Source organism: Mangifera indica, chromosome 1 (genome assembly GCF_011075055.1).
Source record: "Mangifera indica cultivar Alphonso chromosome 1, CATAS_Mindica_2.1, whole genome shotgun sequence".
NCBI classification, from domain to species: Eukaryota; Viridiplantae; Streptophyta; class Magnoliopsida; order Sapindales; family Anacardiaceae; genus Mangifera; species Mangifera indica.
Window position 1 is genome coordinate 23641641 of NC_058137.1, and position 23413 is coordinate 23665053.

Consider the following 23413-nt stretch of genomic DNA (forward strand, 5'->3'; position numbering starts at 1 on the left):
GACTAATTTGAGGCATTCTATTGCCGTTAAGCTTAATATTGTATTTCCATGACACAAAAATTTCATTATTACCTTTCCTAATTAAAGAATTTTTCCTGCTAGACTAACCCACATTAATATCAGGAGAATAAAGGCTAAAAACCCATTCCATTAACAAATACTCTGCTCCCTCTTCATCTAGTCTTTTGCCTCTCAAATGTACATCACTATAATAATGTTCTTAGAGATACAAGAAGCTCTAGGGAAGAACATCAGTAAAAACATATAGATTAATAAATCCAAATCCCAACTATATTTAGACTACATGTAATTACCAAAGTCAGCCCTACTGCACAAACAACAATAGGAGAAATTTTTGCAAGACAGGCTTTGCATCTATCAGCTAGTTAGTGGGGAGATAACTTACCAAGACAATGATAAAAAATCAGTCCGACCCCTCTGAGAAGCAGCAATTGCAGGGAATTCACTCTCTTTCATATTACTGCAATCTTTGGGATCCAAAGGGCACAGACAAAATAATCAATCAAAACATTTTTTTCCCAAGAGAAGGTCATATAAGGAATAGTATTATGCCCTTAATAAGCAATTTTTTGTTTGTATTTCATCCTGAGATTGGACAATCTTTTCAGCAAGGGAATTTTCTCATCATTCCTACCTAGTTTGTTTAAATAGAACACAACTTTTTTCAGAGTTGACATAACCTCCTCACTATCATTGCCAAATTCTTTTTCTTGAATTCTTAGAACCCTCTTGAGCATTTCCAGTAACTCAACCTCATCCTTCCCTAATCTTATCTGAATGGCAACCAAACAGTCAAGTGCCTCCCCTGCCATACCAATTAAATAACATAGGATGGACATATGAACAGAGTTAGGCAAGTTGAGAAAATATATCATAATACAGACACAGCAATATTAAAACAGAAAAGGCATACCAACAGGAAGAGAATCTTTTCCAAAGGCCTTCTCACGGGTGCGCAGAACCTCCAGCACTAGCTTTTCAGCTTCTTCAACCCGATTTAACCGGTAGAGAGTGACTCCAAGCTGCAACATTGGAAAAGTGATGGACTGATCATCAGGTCCAACAGTCTTCATCATGATCTCCAAACTTGTCCTAAGTAGTCGCTCAGCCTCCACAAAATTCTTTGATTGTGAATAGGAGGTTGCAAGATTTATAAGGTGTGTTACCGAACTGGGATGCTCCCTCCCCTTGTAATTCTCAGTAATCAGCAAGCATTCCTCTAGTAGCTCTCGACCTTCTTTTCCTCTGACAAGCAATACAACAAAAGCACTAAAACACTTAATTCTCATAAGCTTAGCAAAATGCAATAGTGAAAAACATAGTTGCTTAACATTGCAGTATGCAATCCAGAGTCATGAGAGTAAAATGACTTGTAAATGATAAGGTCAGCAGAGTAACCACAGGTCACCAGACAATGAAGTTACAAGTTTAACTCCAAACTTGAAAAGTCAGAAGGGATATTCATGAAAGATTTGACGAACCATCAAGGTAAAACATCAACTTCATTTAGCCAGCCCACCAATTCCTAGTGGATAATGCCAATTGCCAAGACAGACAATCTACCGACACATTATGAAGGTTGTCCCATTAGGAAACAAAACATATTATACAGCCAATGTGTGCTTATATTGGTCTGATCAGAATGCATTCATGTTCCCTATGTAAATCCAATCTTGCATCAGACATTACCTTCCAACCACATGAAGTAACTCCGCCAAATCAATCCTCATTTTCTCCATTATACTGTCATCCAAAGTCATATATTTTGAATCCTTAATGACCTGGAGACCTTTCTTGTACAGATCAATGGCTTCATCTGTATTCCCTGGCAAATTTACACACAAAGCGATACTTGAGCTTTGGTAACATGAATTTTGAGAGAGTGATAATACTAATTTATGAAATAAAAACAGTATAATGAATCTAAAATTCTAGAATAAAAGCTGTTACACATACAAATATTTCTGCAATATATATAAACACATCAAACAAGTTCTGTCCAAAAGTAGGAAATCCACCACATATGGAGAGAGCATAACCTTTTGCACAGTTTGCATGCGCTAGAGAACACATAGCCAATCCAACTCGTCCATCATGTTCCCCATATTTCTTTGTATAAATCTTTTGAATTCTGAAAAGCAAACATGGTAAATAGGAGAATTATCAAACCCAAATTCTGCAAAATCCAAAAATACACATGAAAAAGACAAACAACCTTATAAAAGCACTTTCTGCATCCACAGCTTTTCCTTCCTTAATCAAGAGATTACCAAGACCAAATAAAGGTAGTACCAAATCCTCACTTTCAGCACCTCTATTTGATTCCAATATGGTAATCACCCGATGGTAGATTTCTACTGCTTTTCTGACTCTTCCAACAGAGCCAAGAACTTTTGCTGTCCCCAATAATGGTGTGATAAGAAAAGTACTATCCTTCCCTATAAGGAAAACATCATTTTGAGGAAAACATTAATTTCTGGTTTGCTGCTTTTAGTGAATTACAAAAACAATAGAAGAAAACCCCAAAAATGCAACATTAGAGATAATGCACTAAAATTGGAAAAGAATGACAAATCAGCAGAGCAGCTTCACACTGGAAAGTGGAGGAAAACACATATTACTTGATCCAGTTTCTAGCCTATTTAGATATAGCATCTTAAGCAGCATAATTGCTAAAGTGTTCCTTGTGAAATTGCAATTTTGTACCCAAAGCAATCAAAAGTCCCATTTTACGAAAAAAAAAAAAAAGCTCCGAAAGAATTTACAGCCAGGTATGTATGACCCATCACATGAAGGACAAGTTGGCAATAACGTGATTTTCAATTTTTGAATTTGCGGTATGATCTTCCGGAACAAATAGTACTAAGATCAAAGCAAGCAATTTCTTGCAGTTTCAACCATTAAAAAAAAAATGGATTTTGAGTAGGAAATTAGAAAGAATTTAGAATCATAAGGCATACATTTCAAACTGTAAATTTGGTTTTGGAAAGCATCTTAAGAGTGCTTAATCCTAGTGAAAGGTTTATTTGACAACTAATGTAGAAGTACAAAATTGTAGTGATGCAAAAAGAGGCAATATAATGGCCAACTTTATAACAAAGAAATTGAAAGTCTGACAGCCAACAAAAGGCTAAGATTCAAGTTTTTATGCTACTTCAACAAGTAAAAGAGACTGCACAGACAAGTTTCAAGGCTGTACTTACCATATATATTCTCCAAAATACTAATAACTCTACGATAAACGAGAATGGATTTCTCAAACTTCCCCAATCTTGAATACATACTTCCCATATGGACGAGTATTCCATCTAGAAGAGGTTCCTCATTCTTCAGACAATCAACAACCTCACTCATCTGGCCATATAGACAACACATCAATAAGAGAAAGATGAAAAATAAAATTTGAGAATCTCAAAATTTACATATCATAAGCAAAAAATATGTCAACTTCCACGTTAATGTAGGACATACTAAATGAATTGAATATGCATAGAATTATAATATATATGCAGGTTTAAAAGAACCACTTTTTCAACACAAATCACAGACTATTATTGAAACATTTGACTAAGGCACTTTGAATGGTGGAGACTTAATGGTGAGTGCATAAGTAATGCATCTTAGAAATGGCACAAGTTAGATGCAATCCAACCATTTAAGTGCCTTAGCCTAGGGCTTAAAAATTGTGGTAAAACATGTGTACAAAAAATATGGGACTCTTGAACCAAAAGTCCTTTTGACATTACTCGCTGAGGAAAAGAATGTTACCATATTCAAAAGATACCCAACAAAGTTCAAGTCTCCAATAGCCATATATCCCAAGGCTATGATGTCAAGAATTGCAGCTTCTTCTATGCCTTTAGTGCCTGCATTTATCTGTTCTTTTACAGCTTCATAATTTGCTTGAAGTAGATCTATGGCATCATTTTTGTTTCCCATCATAATCATAGTTTTCACTTCCTCAAATAACTCTTGCAGCTGTCTCTCAAAATCATTAATGCCATTCAAATGGCTACTTGAGTGTTCAAGCAATGTTTTATACCTGTTAATTGCATATTTCTGGTAGTTAACTTTCTAAGGGGATATTATGCAAATTAAAACTTCCTTCACATTTTCAAATAAACGAAACATAGCAAAGCATTTATCTAGAGATAACAATCAACTCTTAACAGCACACCCAAAGTCTTCATATGTCAAAATATAGATGTTTCAGGGGAAAAAAAACCAAAATCAATAATTTCTTGAGAATGATACATTACTAGCCCTTGAGTATGATCTCACCTCTGGAAGTCATCCAGATCTGAAACACCAGAAGAAACATCTACATTGGTTTCTGGTGAGCCAATTGAAGCAAACTGTCTTGACCAGTGGTGATGGGCAATGGCTTTACCAGGTACCATGTAAAGCTTAATATTACAGTTCTGCTTTTGACGACAATTGTGGAAGAATGTAATGCAATTAAGACAGTGTTCTGAATACAATCGCACACCCACTTGTCCCTTCCTGAAGCCATATCAAAACATTGAGGCTTGTCAGATAACAGTATATAGGAAAAGTGAACCTTCAAACAAGGTCATGAAACACTCAAAAATTGAACCATGCAGACTAAACTGTCTCAAACTAGAGCATCAAATTCGAGCAGAAATGCATAGATAATTTTAAAAAAATCATTAAAGTGACAAGGGTAGCACACTGGCTTTTCAAAGACCACTTAATGCGTTGGAAAAATCAAGTTGTATTGTGCAGTACAAAGCCTGTCCGAAAACACTCGGAGAAACACAATCATACAGATTATACAAACTCCTCTTGCAAATATTTCTTTCTCCTTGACAAAATGATACACACTTTTAAAAAATAAAATAAGCAAAAACAAAAATAAATCACTTCTCCATGCTATCACTGCAAAATTAATTGGAACTACACCAACCAGAGACTCCAACTTAAGTTTTTTGCGATTCCTTTTCACATAATTTCTAGATGACCAGAACAATTCAACATAATCTAACAGACCTTAAAATTCTACGTACTCACTATTTACACACACACACAAAAATTATCAACATACCCTTTCAGTCAAAATCTCATATACTTCATCTACGTTTATAAAAATGAAAAACTAAAATTATTTTCCCTTTAGAATCTAATACATACTCTTAAAACGGCTGTCAAGGGTATAATGAAAGAAAGTGTATGCATAAACTGATAAGAATGTCCATAGCTCTAAGAGTAGCCACTTAAAACAAGCAAAAATATCATAATTCCGATTGTAGCAACTACAAGAAACTCAAAACAAAAATCATTTTATACATACAAGAATTAACTGAAGAATAGAGAGTTAAAAGAGTACATGAAATTGCTGAGAGAAGGAGAGAGAAGATGGAAGGAAGCTGCCATGGGAGAGTTGCGAGGCAGAATCTGAATAGAAGTTCAATATTGCAGTGAGTGAGTGCGTAAGTTGGCTCGGGTAGTCGCGGATTCTCCTTCTAAAAATCCTCAACTATAGAAACCCAATGAGCTACGCTTATCCTAAATTTCCAATGTAAGTACACAGCTTAGACGCAGCACTATATTTTCTTGGTGATTATACTAATTAACAATATTCGCCAAAAGCCCCTCCGACATTGGAAACAACTCTATTCCTCCGGGGGGTCTTTTGAGATATATAGACTTTGGTGGTTTATTTTTTTATCTTGAAGAATAATTCAGTAAAGAGTGAAGACTGGGGTTGAATTCGAATTAAATTTATTTAAGTTCAAACTCGATTCAAATGCGTTTAAAATAAGTTCAACTCAAGCAAGTTCAAGTCTAAAAGTTTAATATTTTCGAACTGAAGCTTTAGGGTGTTCAATTTATCAAAATCACGAGTTTATAAATTTTGATACAAAATGATATTTTAATCAATATGCATTAAAACGATGTTATCTTAATAACGAGTTAAATTAAAAACTCGATTTGTGTTTGAACTTGAGCTTAGCTCTTTTGACATGAACCAAACTCAAACTTAAACTGGGTTCCTTTGATAAGAGTCGAACTCCAACTTGAGCTTGACTTCTTTGACACGAATCGAATTCAAGTTCAATTCTATGTAAAACTTCTCTCAATTTAAATCTAACCCTAATGAAGACAGAAGAAGAAGGTTTGTCGAAACTTTCGAAAAGCAATTATATATATACATTTTTTTTTAGTGCATAACTAAATATTATACAATTAAATATTATTTTATTTTATTTAAAATTATTTATTACTTAATAATATATATCAATTATTTATCCAGTATACGAAATCAAAATGTAAAAACATAATTTTTTTATTATTATTATAATTTTTTTTTGCTTCAGTTTGAGTAGAGATGGGACTGCAAGTTTAAACACATGAGACATGGCTTTAAACACAGATCTCAGAGTTACCACTCGAAATTCTAACAGGAGCAAAACCCCTTTGAAAGATAACTAAAACATACTAATTGGAATAGTAATAACTCTCAATCACGGAAATTCTAGATACTCAAAACTAAATACACATTACAGTTACAGCAATCTTATTACATGAAACTTAAAGACTAAACTGCAGACTGCCTGACATTAAGTCCCTTGATTACATTTCTAATAATACTCATTGCTAAGCTGGAAACATCCTTAAAACATGAAACATTAACCCTTCTAATATTTGCGAGGGTATGAAGCTCATTGCCTTAAATTTGTGAAGGTTTGGTTCCCACTAATGTTAACCTTCACAAATACTGTAACCAGCGCCAAATTAGCTTAATCACAATGGATTCAGGAAAATCTGTAAGGCATTGGAATCAGTTTATGTCCAGTGACAATTGCAGGAATGTAACCAATAAAAGAAAAGAACTTGGCATTACAAAAAGGAATCATGGACATTACAGCACTCCAGACAGCTTCCTAGGGTATCCATACTGTCAGCGAAATTCAAAGTATCTAGCTCATCAGTCAGATTATTCTCAATAGAATAAACAAAAAAAAATCCTCTGATATAATTGGGAAATTCCCATCATTGTTTATTTGCCCCGGATTTTAACTTTGAGTGTCCATTGAACTTTTCCTTCTGGTAAGGGGATGGACTTTGGCAACCGCAAAGGCAGCTCATACTCTCCATAAGTTGATAAAGGCGAAGGTAGATGAAGATTTTCAGGTTCAATAACTACTGAAAGTTGTCTTGCCACCTGAAACGTTATAAAATTGTATCAGCACAGTAGAAGATGAAAGATAAATAGAAATTTGAATAATGAACTTGTGTAACTGAATCTAACATGATAAAATTGTACCAGTGCAGTAAAGGATAAATGATAAATAAAAATTCAAATAATGAACTTTCGTCAATGGAATCGTATGTGGTTCAAGGATCCAATCCCAAAGTTTTATAGTACTGATCTAACAAGGAAGAACAAAAGCTACACCTGGATTAAATACCAAGCAAATTCACAAGAAAATTGATAAAAAAATCATCAAAATTCAAACCACCACTATGTGATTCATAGGCCATAAATGACAAAAAACAGTGTAATCTGTGAAGAAAACCAGATAAAATTACCATAAAACTCAAATTTTACCTGCACTTGCATATTGAATTTTCAATTTAGATATACAGGAATTATATGTTCATAATGACTTCTAAATTTGCATTCCCATCAGTTTAATCATCCAGCAGCAACGTTCTCTAATCACTAAACTATGCTTTTTATCCAATTAAAACAAATCTGTAAATTTGTTTTTCTAGATTATGGATCAACACTGCAACTCTTTCTTATTTATAGTGCTCTGCATTCATCCACATACAACATGCTTAGCAATTATTTTAAAATTTCAGTATGCTAATCATTCGCAATTTTCTCCAACTTCACATACAAAGGTTGAGACCTAACAAATATACTACATAGTAAACACCAGACTCCTATGAAAAAATAGTTCAACTGTCTAAACTGGATAACATAATTAGATAAATAGAAGAGCAATCATTTCAATTGTTGGCATAACCTGAAATAATTAGATAAATAAAACAACAATCATCTGAATTATTGGTATGACCTTAAAGGTTATTTACCTGACTTATATGTAAATGTATGGGCTACCCTAAGAAATATGTTTTTTTCTGTATCCTATATCAATGTTTAACAGCCATGAATAGAAATTACAAATCACAGTTTCTGGGGTTCAGGAGATCTCCAATTAAATGATTACTCAAAGGTTGGACATGTCATAAGAACAAAGCTTGCTTTAGAATTCTATTAAAGAAACAATTAAAAACAAAGAACACACTAATACCTCAGCCACAATCTCCTCTTTTGTAACAGGAGATCGCACTTCTATCGGGTCATCTTTTGATGCACGAGAACGTAATTTTTCAATATTGGGGAACCTCCTCAACACCTACAAGTGCAAACTAGTTACATCAATCAATGTGTTCAACTCTAACAGCTTTATTCGTTTTCTTTTTTCTCAATTTTTGTAAAAGAAAACAAAGCAATCACATCTTTGAAGATATATCTCCATCTCAAGTATAAATTAAAGGAAGAAAATAAATTTCAAAAAGGCATGTATAAGACCAAAGATTTATACATCCAAATCTGAAATATGTAAAAGACAGGACACAAACCAGTCGAGTATTCAATAGTCGTTTTGCTGCCTTTTCATATTCCTTTGTCTTATCGTCCTCGGTCTTTTTGTCTACTTTAACCTCTTCCTCTTCCTTGGGTTGATAAATCTGATAAAAATAGATCACAACAATAGCAAGTTGCAATTGAAATTAAAAAGACAGGATGATCTGGAAAGAAATAAAGATTATAACAGAAAGTCAAATTTATAAAGCAGTTAAATATGAATGCTTTTAAGAATCAGAAGAAACTAAAGAAAATTTTCTGCATGAGTGAAATTAAGTTCTTAAGACAGTACAAGGTCACCAGCAAAAGGGAGAATGTGTATAAAAGAATGCAAATAACTAACACCAAAATAATTAACTCATGTAGTGAAAACATTAAATATTTCCATAATACAGCAGATAAGTTAACAGTTAAGAAATGGTATCACTTGCACCATAACGAACACATAATTTGAAAATTCAAGAATGCTCTACTTTAAGCCACAAGCTTGGGTTTTTTCCACACATCATACCCCAAAAAAATTAATTCATATTACATAACCAAAAATTATATGTGGTCAAGTACATGCACATGCACATTTGTATGGCGATAAGTGCTTGTGTACAGTTCAATATATTTAACAGACAAATACATACCCTGCGCTGCTCTCTGATGAGATAAGCATACTTCTCAATATTTGGGACTGCAAGCAATTTGGGCATCAAGTGGTTGCGAAAATATCCAGGTGCAACCTTCACCACCTCACCCGCATTTCCAAGCTTTTCTATTTTCTAAAAACATGAAACTAATCAACCAATTAGTTAAAAAAGAAATATACAACTTAAAATAAAAATAAAATAAAATCTTTAGTTGATTCAAAATGCACTCACCGTTGTGAGAATAACGTCCAATCGTCTATATCTAACTCCTTGACAGGCAAACAATATGGGATGATGGAATGCACGATCAGCGCCCTCTTTCATAATCTGCCTGAGGACATTTCTGCTGTGTTGAATATAAGCCATCCAATGCCTGTTTCAAACTACCTACTTCAACAAAAAAGTTGATAAATTAGTCGTATAATCCAACCATCTGAACATTCCAAACATAACTACTAATGAATTAATTTTAACATTTTACCACAACAAAATCAATTAAAAAAATTCTAAACATTCAATCAAAATTACTAGTCAAACTGATAAAAACCCACATAAAAAACGATCTTTAATTACTGAATATTCAATCAAATTAATTACTCACAGTGATAAACACTCAGAAGAAATGCTAATTAGAAATAAGTCAGAAAATTAAATATTTTCTTCAAATACCCAGAAGAACAAATCATTTTACACAGGCAAAAAGAGCATAACCCCATTATAATAAGCATACCCAAGGAGAAGAATATAAACCCGCTAGCAAAGCTCTTTTCAATGGAGTGAAAAAAAAAAAATTACTCTTTTTAGTGTTGTTGATATGAGGTTTTCATTGATACTGAAACAAGGAGATTAAAAACGAGATTTAGAGAGAAGAGATATGCAAGAGTTGTGAACACCGCTGTTATCCGTCACCGGCTAGACGGGGCAGTAAGAGGTGTAAGGCCAGTATGTTTGAGGCAGCTAGGGTTTTGGGTTGAATAAAAACAAAAGAGGAGCGTAGGGTTTTTATTAAAACATTTAAAAAAAATATTAATAATTGAAGTTTGTTTGTTATTTTCAATTAGAAATGACTAATATTATTATAATTATTTATTTTAAAATATTAAGATAATTTTAACACAAGAAATGATCATATCAAAATAATTTCAGTATTCTGACAACAGGAAATCTTAAAAAGAGTGATACTATTTTATCACTTTTTATTAAAAATTTTAAACACTTTGATATCAATTAATCACTTTTATAAAATATTATTTTGATAATAAATCAGATATAAGATAATTCTAAGTTATTAAAAATTATTATAACTAAATTATTTTTTTTAAAAACATTTTAATTTTAGTTATGAAATAAAAAGATTATTTTGATAATAAATTATAAAAATTTTAATAATTTTTTATTATTATTAATGATATAATAAATAATATATGAAATAATTTGATTATCACTTTCACAATCTTGATTTTCTTATAATTATATTTTTATTTATTAATTTTTTAAAAAAATAATCACATTTTTAATTAATATAATAAATAACATAAAAAATATTTTAAAATAACTATATCCATAAATATTTAAATAAAATAATATATTAATATTTTTTTATTACCTCTAATTAAACACAATAATTATTTATATTTATATATTTTTGTCAAATATAATAATAGTTTATACCCAATATTCTTCGAGATAATTTTTTAATTTTAACAATAAAATATTTATCAAACCAAACACCTCTTTAGAATAATATTATACATATTCATTTTAGATACACAAATAAATATATATATTTATATATATTATAATATAATTAAATATTAATTTACCTTTAATTTAAAATTATTAAATTATATAATAACATATGTTACATATATACACATATATCTAAAATAAATACTCATAATTTTATCATTATTTTTATTACCCATAATAGATTTAGAATCAATTTTAGAAGGCCAAAATTAGAGAGGATAAAGGTTAAATATCTTAATCCTAGTTTCATTCCAATGAAAAAAAATTTCTGTTTCCATCCTATTCTTATCCTCTCTGGAAAAAATTTCTTCTCACTTTCTCCCTCTGAGAAAATTTCTTAATATTTTCTTTTAGGAATTATCTCAAGAACAAGATTCAACTTAAGAAAGCATTGTGATTTAGGAATAAAACTTTCTCTTTACAAATTACTTCATACATAAATACAAACTGATTACATAAAGCCTCAAAATTTCACACATCATTTACTGAATTTGAACATCAACGACCTTGCGTTCAACTTTTGTCTTAGGAATGTTGATATAAAGAACACCATTCTTGAGCTCAGCTTTGATATTCCCCTTGTCACAATTTTCAGGAAGTTGAAGACGAGTATCGTAATTACTGACGCTTCTGCTCCACCAAGAATCGTTACCATCGCCGCCTTCCTCTTTTTTGTGCTCTCCTTTTATCACAAGGACATCATCCTCCACCGAGATTTTCACGTCTTCCTTGGTCAATCCTGGCATATCGAAACGCATTTTGATCTCGTTTTCCTCGTGTTTAATGTCCCATGGAGCTCGCACTTCCCCCATCGTTCGATTCCGGCTGCCGGGGAATGTCATGGTGTCCTCGAAGAGACGGTCCATTGTGTCCAACATTTGACGCATTGTCCTCATTGGAGAAAAAGGATCCATCAAACCTTTAACCACCAAAAATTTAAGAAAATTAGGTCAACAAGATTGAGTAAATTAAAATTTTCCCAAAGATTTGGAAAATTACAGATGACACTTACCAAAAGGTGAAATGTCTACAGCCAGTCTCCTCGGTCGCCGCTCCACAGAAGAAGAGTTCCCTTGTTGTCCTTGATTAACATGCACGTCCACGGCGTTTTCCTTGCCATCCCCAGCGGCCTCAGCCCTAACAACAGGCAGCCGAGAGCTCCTCCTCGACGATAGGACAACTCGACAGGGCGTTACGTTCTTTCTTGGTGAAGCTTTGGGCTTGGTTGAGAGGAAAGGTGAGGCTGAAATTGACAGCGCTGAAGCCATTGATCAATTTGTAAAGAATTTTGTTATACAAAATGATGCAACACGAACTCAAACTGGAGTATTAAATTCAGATGGTCTTGAATTGAGAAGAATACAAGTGTATTTATAGATAGGTTAAAAGAAAGTTGGGGAAGTTTGCAGAGAAATCTTGAAGGTTATGATTTGACTGTGGAGTCGCTGGGCCAACGTTTGCTTTGCTTTCTACTATTTTCTCGTTCTTTCGGGAAAACTCTGCATGTTGTGACATCTGGGAACAAATGAATGATTTTACAATTAGGTCCTTCTATTTTTTTCATTTTGGAAAATTGAAACCACTTTAATGGAACAATCTTTGATAAATTTATGATGATGAGAGAGGGTATAGCAAATCAAATTGTTCATCCGGACTTGTTTTTTAGAATCTCACGGTTGAGTACTTTAAAAAGTGTGTAAATAATATATATAATTATTATATAAATAAATAAATAATTTAAAATTTAAAATAAATTAATATCTAATTATATAATAATACATCATCAATTATATACAAAATTATATATATAAATTATACACATAATTTTATGACTCATGATAAATACCCTGAGTTCCTTAATTTTGTGTAACGGTAAAGCAGAGAAGCTAACCAAGCTCAACACAAAAGTTTGTATGAAGGAATAAGATGTTATCTCACCGTCAAAGTATTCTTTTCTTTATAACTAAAAAAAGTAATATTATATGTACAGTTTTATATTCATATAATAATTTATTTTTTATGATTAAATAATTTAAAAGTAGAGATAAAAAAATTTTAATTACATGAAGATAAATCTTTATTTATATACAAAATTATACATATTATATATGCATATTATTATTAAATATTAACCAAAATAAAAATTATTTATATATACCAATTATATTTTTTAATAATATATTTTTATAATAATATTTTTTATATCCGAACTAATTATACTCTTATTTATATTCATGGTTGAAGTGAGAGTCAATTAGAGTTAGATTCAAACTAAACCAAGTTTGAGTTTATCTAAAAGTGAGTTCAACTTGATTTATGTAAAACCAAACTCAAACTCGAATCGAGTTATTAGTTTAACTCATTATTCAAACGATATCATTTTAATACATATTAATCAAAATAACGTCGTTTTATATCAAAAATTTTAAACTTACAAATTTGATAAACTAAATATCGAAGCTTTAGTTTGAAAATGTTAAACTTTTAAATTTGAACTCATTTAAACTAAACTAGTTTTAAATTCATTCAAACCAAACTTAAATTAAAATTCGAATAAGTTCAATTCAAATTTAACTACACGGCCAACCATGCTTTCTACTATGCCCATTTCCTAAGAATTGTTCCAAATATGTTATTATCGAGAGTTGAGCCAAAATAAGCTTAACTTCACGTATTCATGAACAGATTCGAATTTTAGATTTTTGTACGAGTAAAATTAGCAAATCAAACATTTTGAGATTTGCCCAAAAATAAAACACAAGCTGAACAAAAAAATAAAAGGGTAATGACAAGAGGACCAAAAGCGAAAGATGCTTTGGCCTATTTTCGTTGATATGCTTGAAGACGACAACTTTAATCCTCCAGAAACTCCCCGGAGTCCACCCATGAGAATAACTATGCCATCAACCAAGTCCATCCAAGTTCAAATTTAACATTGGACTTGTGAGATGTAAAGACAACACATGTAAAAGCACAAAGACAAGGGAAATTTACTGCAATTGTTGTATTGATACACCAATACTCAAGTATTTAAACATAAACTTGGATAGGAGCCGTTTACGTTAACATTTACAGAGAAGCTCCTTCCCTCGATAATTCATCATCCAGAACACCAGCCAAAAGACACACATAATTAGCATTCTCGTTTCTTAGATAAAGGCTGAAATCATTCTAGCTCCGATAACATACATTTTTGGGTCAAATCATAGATATATTCGAACATCCGTTGCCGTTGTATTACCTGTGTGTGCATATTCAGAGGACTAACTTATGGTCCGTCTTCTTGTGCTGAATCAAAGAAAATGAGCTAATGAACATTCAAATGTTTACATGGAGACATTCGGGGAAAGAAGAAAAAAAAGAATGATTATCTATTGTTAGAGATGAAACTGAAACACTCACTGCTCAAAATAAAGCCTTGTAGTAAACTCTGGGCTTTCTCAGCTTGCTCCGGTGTACCTGATATTTGAATGATCTTCTGTGTCACCTCTGGTCTATCTTCTATAAGAGTAACCGTGGCACCAGACAGCTATTCCCATAATCCAGACACAGAAATACATATAAGTCAATCATACTAGACCGAATTAATAAGTAGATTGACAGCCTGCCAAAGGTAGGCTCACCTCACTGAAAAGTGCAAGCTTATTTTTGGACTTTGTTATAAGCTTTGGCACTGCATGCTCCGGTATGACAACTTCAAGTGTACTCCTAGTGACAAGCGGTATCGGGATTCTAACAAGATATTGAAATATGTGACAAGTTGAAATTACTTTCATTAATGACATCTAAATAAATAAAACAATGACTCATGCATAATTTTCAGAAAATATGAACTACAACTTAATTTGTAGAACACCCAAATAAAGTAAAACTGCATTTGCTACCTGTTCATTGCACTTGGCACGTCTTCGCGGCGATCAGTTTCATTCTGTTTCTCACTGATAGACCCTCCAGCTTCCTACAATACAACAACAAAAATCTAAAGATACAAAACAAGGAAGAAACCACCACATAATAGATTGATGGGTCACAAGTCATGCCAAGGAAAGTCACCTAGTGGCATTTAAATAAATTTTGACCTTAAAATAGAAGAGAAATGTATTCAAATTTGTGCTTCTCGTTTAAAATGAACTTGACATTTTACATTTGAAAACAATATTAGTAGTCTGGACCATCAATAAACTGGACTAATCCAGTGTCCTAATTTCCCAAAAACCAGATAATCAATCATAATTCAACAGTGAAGTGATTGAATGTACTGCATCCATTAAATAGAAAACAACAGAAAAAAAGGAGAAAAAAGAATCAGTGAAGAGAAGCTAATATTAACACAAAAATAGCTCCAGATCCACCAGTAAGAACCTTTGATAGTTGTGTTGTTGCCACAGTTTGCACATTCTGATTAGTAGCAGCAGGAGGATCACAAGCAGCCTGACCTTCACGAACAGGAGTATTGTTATTAGGAGAAGTGGCCTCCATTCCGGAAGAGCTACCAACAGGACCTGCCGCAGAAATAGAAGAAGGCGGTGTATCCTTCTGAAAGAAATCCCTATATAAGTAACTCCGCAATCTTGTCGTCACCTCAACAAGAGCATCTCGAGCGGCTTTGATATCCCCTACAATCTGTACGATAATAATATGCCTTTCAGACAAAGAGAGAGACGGAGAGAGAGAATAGGAAAACTAAAACAGTAGTGAAGTGAGCAATTTTGTCCAACTCTTTATTTAGTGACCTACAGAGACAGCGGGTCTTGAAGCCTTTTTCTTTTGTCAAAACAATTCCAATTGATGAATGATAATAAAGTCCCCATTGACAAACAAGCAGGTGTAAATAAGCATCACAAGAATCAGGGAAAGAAGCATATCCAGATATAAGAGAACTTCTAAATTATCAGTAGATTTTTTTTTCAATCTTTTTCACAAGAATCAGGGAAAGAAGCATAGCCAGATATAAGAGAACTTCTAAAATTATCAGTAGATTTTTATATTTTTTTCAATCTGTTCACCAAGAAAATTTTCACATCCACATGTGAAACAGGGGCTACTGTTAAATCCTATAACCTTTAGTAGCCAGGAAACTCATTGGTTGAACTTCCAAACTCTTAGTTCAAAACATGGGACTAATCATTCAAGTTCAACTCACCCACTTGGATTGATGAAAAAGTTGGATACAGATTAGAAATGCTAACATATAGCATCTCCTAATCATACAACAACAATCAGATAGAGAACCAACCAGGGAGTGAACAAAAACTATTACATTTGCCAGTTCAATTTTTCAAAATTAGAACTTCTAAATCATTGCTGATTCCCTTCCTCAGGTATTGATACATAACATGGAACATCAGTCATCTAACAAGTCAGAGCTACAAAGAAAATTATTAGTAATTAAATGAAAAACCTGTACAAGCTCATCTGTCCCAGATACACATGCTGGAACTTTTTCCCTTGGCAGAATCTGTATTTTTGCACCAGTTACTTTCCTCATTTCAGTTAAGCATCCATCTTTTCCCTCTAAACACCCAATTTCACTCGATGGTACAATTAACCTAGTAGTAATGAGATCATCCTTATCAGCAATGAGATCAACGATGCGGGTCTGGATATGCAGCAATGCTTCTTGGGCTGGAAACAACTCATCGTCAGGACCCTAAAACAGCAATCAAAAGATCTGTTAGAGCCTTCATTGAATTTTTTTTTCTCTATTTCTTTATTAAATCAATTCTTTAGTTCAGGAGGATAGTACACACAGCAAATAATACTCATTTGTACTTACAAAAATTTCAAAAAGAATTTGAAAGGCCTACGTTGGACATGGTCACTAGGCCAGAGAGGAATATTTTAAGACATACAAGCATTCTAAAAACCAGATAAAGAAAGAAACAGAGACCCATTTGTCCACAACATGGCAAAAAAAAAAAGCATGACATATACCTCCTCAGAAGAGACTGTGATTATTTGTTCATCTGAACCAGTAACAGGATCGGCAACCTTAACATCAACACCAATTTCATTCTGAAGCAATTCTACTATGCCCTCAGACTCTCCGATAACTCTATCTATCTTGTCGATTGGACAAAGCATTCGAAACACAAGGTCCTCACCATAAAAGGGCTGCCCACTTTCTGAACCAGGAGCAGCACCAAGTTCCATAGAATACCCAGAGTTGCGTGAATTATAGCTATGACTTCTATAGTTGGAGCCAGAAAATCTTGCCCCATCCATGGCTGACCGTCGTGCCGTGTTGTTCATATGAGGAATATAATCCTCATCAGGAAAAAATCGTTCTGGTGAATGTAATCGTCCATGGAAATGACTGCGGTCACGATGTTGACTCTCTCTCAAGCGTGAAGAAATAATTGCTATAGCATTTTTCACATTATTAATATCACCTACAACCTGCAAGAGAAAAGAAAGGTCATATGATGAATCAATTTCTAATGTGTCATCACTAAAAAGGAGTATTAAAAATCAAAAGGAAACACATAAAACTATCAGATTTTAATCTTTAGATTAGCAGATGGCTCTATCTAGGTACTGATAGAGGGAGAATGTACCAGGCAATACAGTAGCATAGAAACCTAAAATTGTTGCAACATATGCAATTATTGCTGATTACATGATTTGACCAACAAAATGGCATAGAACAGATAGTGAGAAATTGATATTTTTAAGGCTCGAAATGGAACAGTCATATCAGCAATGGCTACATAATATTGCAGGGAGGTATCCAGGATGGCATTGTAGTCATTAAATCTGAATGACGTTAAAACGCTATAGTTGATATCAATGAGCCCTTGCAGATCTAAACATAGAGCATTAAAATAAGTAACTCAGCATAAAAAATACACTGTACAACCATTCCTTTGTCTACAAATGGCAATTACACAATACAAACCATACTGACATCACTGTACAAAGCAATCAACCAAATCAAGGACCCAACAAAGTGATAGAAAATCCAAGGTAGGCGATCAAGAATTTGATCATCTGCACCAATACTTGAACATTGATGTCTAAGTATTGCACATCAATTCCTCCATTGTAGTACGGCTGATACCAACACAATACTATTTCAACATAATATATACAATTGCAACTGAATTCTAGATGCAAAGAAAAGGTGCATTATGGGTGTAATGTCATAAAAAACTAATGATGAAATCTTTTTGACACCAAAATCTTGGATAAACTTCATGTATGAAGCTCTAAAATCAGATCTCCAAATGGTAATAAAAAATTTAGCCGGAAAACTGTCCCAAGTCATTTCACACATCTGGTTTTCAATTCATTAACAACTAATGAGCAAATCAAATATATTAACCCTCTACAGGTGAATAAACACACCCACGGAAGAACCCAAACAGTCCATGGTTTTCCAAGGCAAAGCATACACTTTCAGCCAAGTTCTGGCAAGTAACCATCCATTCAGCTACAACTAACACTTGAAATGAAAATTCTAATGATCAGTCAGTAGTCACCAAGTAACTTGAGAGTTCAAATGGGCGATGTGGTTCTAATATAAAGTTCAATGCAGCAGAAATGGTTAAATCCAGTAATTTCATTCTTCAGATTCATTCACAAGAGATTCACCTGAACAATCTCCTCTGACATTGAAACACAACGTGGCAAAGAATGATCCCTAGGTAAAATCCTAATCTGAGTCTTAGTCTCCATCCTCATTTGCTCAATAATCTTCCCTCCTTTCCCTAACAAACACCCCACATGCATTCTCGATACCACCATTCTCGTCGCCACTCTATTCCCCCCTCCTCCTCTAAATCCTCCACCATACTCGTCCTCCTCCTCTCCACCACCATAACCACCACCACCACCACCACCATCACTCTCCAATATCCTATCATGAATCAAAAACAACGCCTCCTGTGCCGGACTAAACGCCGGCATTCTCCCCTCGGGGTCCCGCCGTCTCGTGTCCGATATCTCAATAATCCTCTCCTCATCCCCCTGGATCAACTCGTGCACGTTGATCCACGCGCCCGTGTGTTGCCTAATAGACTTGATAATGCTACCGGACTTCCCGATCACACCTCCGGCTTTCATATCGTGGCACAAAATGCGGTACGTGGTGGTCACCATCAACGAGTCCTTAGGGTTTGCGGATGCTCCCCTGTTATTGCTGTTGTTATTGTTCACCGAATTGGCCCCGCCACGCTGGCGATAGTTATTGGGAGCATAATGGTGGTTGTATCGAGGTTTGGTCCTTCCCATGGTCGGTTCTCCATCGTAGTCCTGGTGATCGTAGTAGTAGTTCCGCTTAGATCTAGATCTATCCATGGAAAAAAAGAAGATAATCGTTCTTGTTCGAGTTCGAGTTCTTGTTCGTGTTCGTAGTTCTGAAATTGAATTTAAGTAAGCAGTTGAAGTAGTAGAAGCTGTGATTTATCATGCAAAGGATCGTCTAGGGCTTGTTGGTGAAAATTGAAAATGTTAAAGCCTAGTAGTTCAGGAAATAAGTTCTTGTGCTTTTTCTGCTTGTTTCTCGAGAATATGCGAGGGACTTAAAACCCTAGGAATGAGAATCTCGATCTCAGAGGTGTGTCAGAGTGACACAGAAAAAGAAAGACCAAAGCCAAGCCACAGTCGATGGTTTTCCAGTGTAGTGTTGGTGTGATACTTTACTTCTTTCCTCTTTGGAATTATTGAAAGCATCCATGCAACGGTGTCGTTTTTAGAGAAACTAAACCTTACCCTTCCCACACTCCTCGTCCGTTGAAATACGTCTTTCTAAGATGAATTTCCAGATTCCAACAATGACAGAATTGAGGTAATAACTCAAAGTCTCTGCCTCTAAACCACGTCGTTTTGCAAAGTTATTTTCCATGATAGCTATTTAAAATTTTATTTAAAAAAATTAAGTTGTTTAATGACATTTCAGAAGTCTTTTTAAATAAGTTATTTTATGGCCAATAAGAAGCTCTTTTATATACCGAAACCCTTTTTGATAAATTAATATTAGAAAACTCTTTTATACTTTTCAAAACCAAACAACTAATCATTTTTTTCAAAAAAAAATCTCTAATTAACTCTTCTACCATAAGTTAGATTGAAAAGAAACTATATCAAGTATGTGGTTGGTTCTGGTCTAATGTGATGATCTTATTTGAATAAATTTTTTGTTTTCAAAAAAAAATTCATAAAACTCTATATAAGTTTTAACATCTTACAAACGTATAAAATAGGCCGAAGGACTTATTCCTCCCATTGAAAGAAGTGATGAAGATAATCTTGTTTTCCTCACCAAATGTTTTTGTCCAATGACAAAGATGAGAAGAAGTCATTGAAAATTATAATGAAAGGGAGGGATAGAAAACCAATCGATAATGAACCCCAAAAAATGGGAGAGCGAAGAGAAAAAACATAAAAAAAAAATATAACATTTCAAAATTTAATACTATAAAAAATTATTATTTTTTAAATTTAGAAATAAAATAAATAATATTAATTAGTGTCGTTAATTTTAACTACCGAGATGTTTTGAGTTTTCAATAATTAAAAGACACCGCTTTAAGAATACAATAAACTTTAGATGGGAATAAGTCCTTTGACCTATAAAATAATATAACTTATGACATTTTTAAAATAACATATTAAATTACCTTCTAAATTTAATTTAATACAGATAAATTCAATCCGATTTAATTATTTTATGATTTGTTCATTCCTCGGCAACACCTTTTAGGTAATTTCAATTTTACAAATTAACATGGATATTTATGAACCAAACCACAGTTGATGCTTCAATGTAATATGGTGGATATTTTACTTTCTTGCCCTTTATTAATAGAAAATAATTTAAAATAAAATTGAAGTGCATATTTTATTTTATGAGGGAAGATAAATGAGTACAAAACCAAATAAGAAATTGAGTTATTATTTAAGTTTGTTGTTGGGAAGAGAAACAGAATTGTTTTAATTTAAGAATTTATAAAATAAAAAACCAGTGTTAAAAAATGAAATTAAATTTACCTATAATCAAAAAATTATTATTTTTAAACGATATTTTCATGATAGTGTAAATGGTAGAGATATATACAACTTAGGAAACAATAAAATTATATGTATATAATTTAAATACATAAATGTTATATTATTATTAAAGATGATAATTTCAATCTGAATTTAGAGTTTCAACTGTAATGGAGAGAAAATTTCTTAATAAAAACAGAGAAAGAGATAAAAAATATCTCTACAATCAGAAACAGATATACATGTATCCCCTCCCCACTTGCCTCTTTCCTGCGTCGCCTTACCCTAATCTCTGTCCTCATCCTTATTTTTGTTTTTTTTATATTAATAAATTTATTTAAAATACTAATATATCCTTAAAATACTCAAATTTATTTATATTTTTGTTGTATATATTAAGATGAGTAATGTATGATATTTGTAACATTTGAAATAATTAATTAATTTTAATTTTAGTTAATTTTGTTATTTAATATATTTATGTTGTATTTACAAAGTACAAGGAGAAGATTTTTTCTCATGAGAACAAAGAGAGAATTTTTCTCTACGGGGACGAAGAGGAGATTTTTCTTATCGAAAAAGAAATGGAAAATCATTATCATTTATATAACAGGAACGGGGATTGATATCTTCTGTAGAGATGGGGACAAGAGTCAAGGATTAAGATCTCCTCCCTACTACCATCCCTAGTTATCATGTGAGTGATTATTTTAAATTAAATATAAAATAACATTCAATCACAAAATGATATATAATTTATATATCTAAATTATATATAAAAAAATTGTACACAAAATTACATTACCTTGAAAATGATACAAGATGTAATATCATAAATTAATTTTGAATAGTATTATATACACAATTTTATATGCAAATAATAACATATTATTATATGATTAGATAATAAAAAATACTATAAACTAATTCTAATTTTAATTATATTATATTATTTATTATATTTAATTTTGAATTATTTTATTTCTTCTCTACTCACCATCTCTTCTCTTGTCTTGTCTTCACTGCCAACACATTCTCACCACACACTAGTAGCAACCACTGGAGCTTTACAATCTTAAAGTTCCACAAAGGCTTTGGTGTTGAAGTTCTAGCACTACCTCAGTGCATTCACTTTTTGTCTTCCCAATTGTCAAAATAACATTAAAACAATTTAGTGAATACTCATTGTCTACGAAGAGAGAAGACAATTCTTCTCTCTTCGTTAACAAAGCGATAAAGATGAATTGTTTTGGTCTCTTTCTCAATAAAGACAACATCTTTGTCGATGAAAACGAAGACACATTTTTGTCTTTGTCAACTTTTTCTACCAATGAGGGAGGCGGTCGAAAGAGAAAAATGGTAGAGATGGTAACAGTGGTCATCCCGTCACAAGAGAAAAGAAAACCTTAGAGATGTGGGGAGTGGGGGAGTCACTGTTTAAAGTTGAAGTTGAAACAAAATTTTCAATCTTAAAAACTTATGAGAAAAATGAAATAAAATTATAATTTTTTTTAATATAAAAAGTAAAATGATGGTTTTACTCTTAACCCAAATAGAAAAATCTAATAAAAGCTGGATGATAGATGAGTATATAAATTTTTAAAACCTATAGGTGGGCATTGTATTTACACTAAATCTTAGATGGGCATAATTCTTTTGGCCCACTTTCAAACCATTGAAGTTATCTAAAGGTAAAAGAGTTTTGAAAAACCAGTAGGTAAATAAAGTAAAACAAGGTGAACAAATTTCACATCTTAGGTAAAAAACTAGGCCAGTTGTAAAGTTAGATTAGTTATAAATTTATGCCAATGATTCTATTTTAAGACTTTTAATTGTACATTTGCGCGTGTAATACTTTAAGTTCTTTTAGTTTAACAATTATGATTTATATATTTTAATATGTGCAAATCAATTTTAATAAGAGGTAATACTCCTAAAAATTATGATCATCAGAAGAAAATATGACAAGAATTTTCATGTCATACGTGTTTTTAAGAATAACTAAAAATATAACCTCAAAGATAATTTAAGTGATAAAAGAGAAATCTCAATTTATAATAAAACATAAGTTGTCTTATTTGACAATATATTAAGATCAAACTCTTAATTTATCTGATTTAATAATTGTATCTATTTAAATTAAAAAATCATTCAATCATATGATAACACTCAATATATCATTTACGTTATTCACAAACACTTACCAACAAAAAAAAGAATGCTACCTAAATGGGGCACATGAGGTGAAATGCAAAAGTTTGAGCAAACGAAGCATTGCATGATTGCTGTTAACTTATTCATGAGCCGAAACTGAAAAAAGCCCAATTTTTTATGGGGCAGAAAGAAAGCCCAAGATTCACCAAGCTACGCTTGTGAAAATGAATTCAATTATAAA

General features: G+C 32.5%; 4 protein-coding genes across 7 annotated transcripts; all 4 read right to left on the reverse strand.

Annotated features, from left to right (window-relative positions):
* Positions 1-251: 251 nt before the first annotated feature.
* Positions 252-5580, reverse strand: LOC123227500 (nephrocystin-3). Its single transcript, XM_044652408.1, has 9 exons — positions 5369-5580; positions 4303-4524; positions 3790-4063; positions 3225-3375; positions 2237-2459; positions 2061-2152; positions 1711-1846; positions 935-1266; positions 252-826 (listed from the first exon to the last, which is right to left on the reverse strand). The coding sequence occupies exons 1-9, from the start codon at positions 5413-5415 to the stop codon at positions 576-578; spliced, it is 1728 nt and encodes a 575-aa protein (XP_044508343.1). The 5' UTR covers positions 5416-5580; the 3' UTR covers positions 252-575.
* A 1216-nt stretch (positions 5581-6796) lies between these two features.
* On the reverse strand, positions 6797-21529 carry LOC123207555 (50S ribosomal protein L9). 4 transcript variants are annotated; one of them, XM_044625254.1, is made up of 6 exons: positions 21519-21529; positions 9511-9669; positions 9277-9411; positions 8638-8745; positions 8307-8411; positions 6797-7207 (listed from the first exon to the last, which is right to left on the reverse strand). In XM_044625254.1, exons 2-6 carry the CDS (start codon positions 9643-9645, stop codon positions 7043-7045), a joined length of 648 nt encoding a protein of 215 aa, XP_044481189.1. In that variant the 5' UTR covers positions 9646-9669; positions 21519-21529; the 3' UTR covers positions 6797-7042. The 4 variants fall into 4 exon arrangements, with proteins under 4 accessions (XP_044481189.1, XP_044481125.1, XP_044481011.1 ...); XM_044625190.1 differs by lacking the exon at positions 21519-21529 and adding an exon at positions 10075-10279 and having other exon boundaries at positions 9511-9666; XM_044625076.1 differs by lacking the exon at positions 21519-21529 and adding an exon at positions 10010-10279 and having other exon boundaries at positions 9511-9666.
* LOC123207478 (small heat shock protein, chloroplastic) lies at positions 11403-12384 on the reverse strand. The gene is made up of 2 exons (XM_044624982.1): positions 12041-12384; positions 11403-11947 (listed from the first exon to the last, which is right to left on the reverse strand). Exons 1-2 carry the CDS (start codon positions 12294-12296, stop codon positions 11511-11513), a joined length of 693 nt encoding a protein of 230 aa, XP_044480917.1. The 5' UTR covers positions 12297-12384; the 3' UTR covers positions 11403-11510.
* LOC123207423 (RNA-binding KH domain-containing protein RCF3) lies at positions 13995-19668 on the reverse strand. The gene is made up of 8 exons (XM_044624856.1): positions 18622-19668; positions 16963-17427; positions 16430-16678; positions 15391-15651; positions 14913-14986; positions 14652-14760; positions 14431-14557; positions 13995-14316 (listed from the first exon to the last, which is right to left on the reverse strand). The coding sequence occupies exons 1-8, from the start codon at positions 19324-19326 to the stop codon at positions 14297-14299; spliced, it is 2010 nt and encodes a 669-aa protein (XP_044480791.1). The 5' UTR covers positions 19327-19668; the 3' UTR covers positions 13995-14296.
* Positions 21530-23413: the final 1884 nt, after the last annotated feature.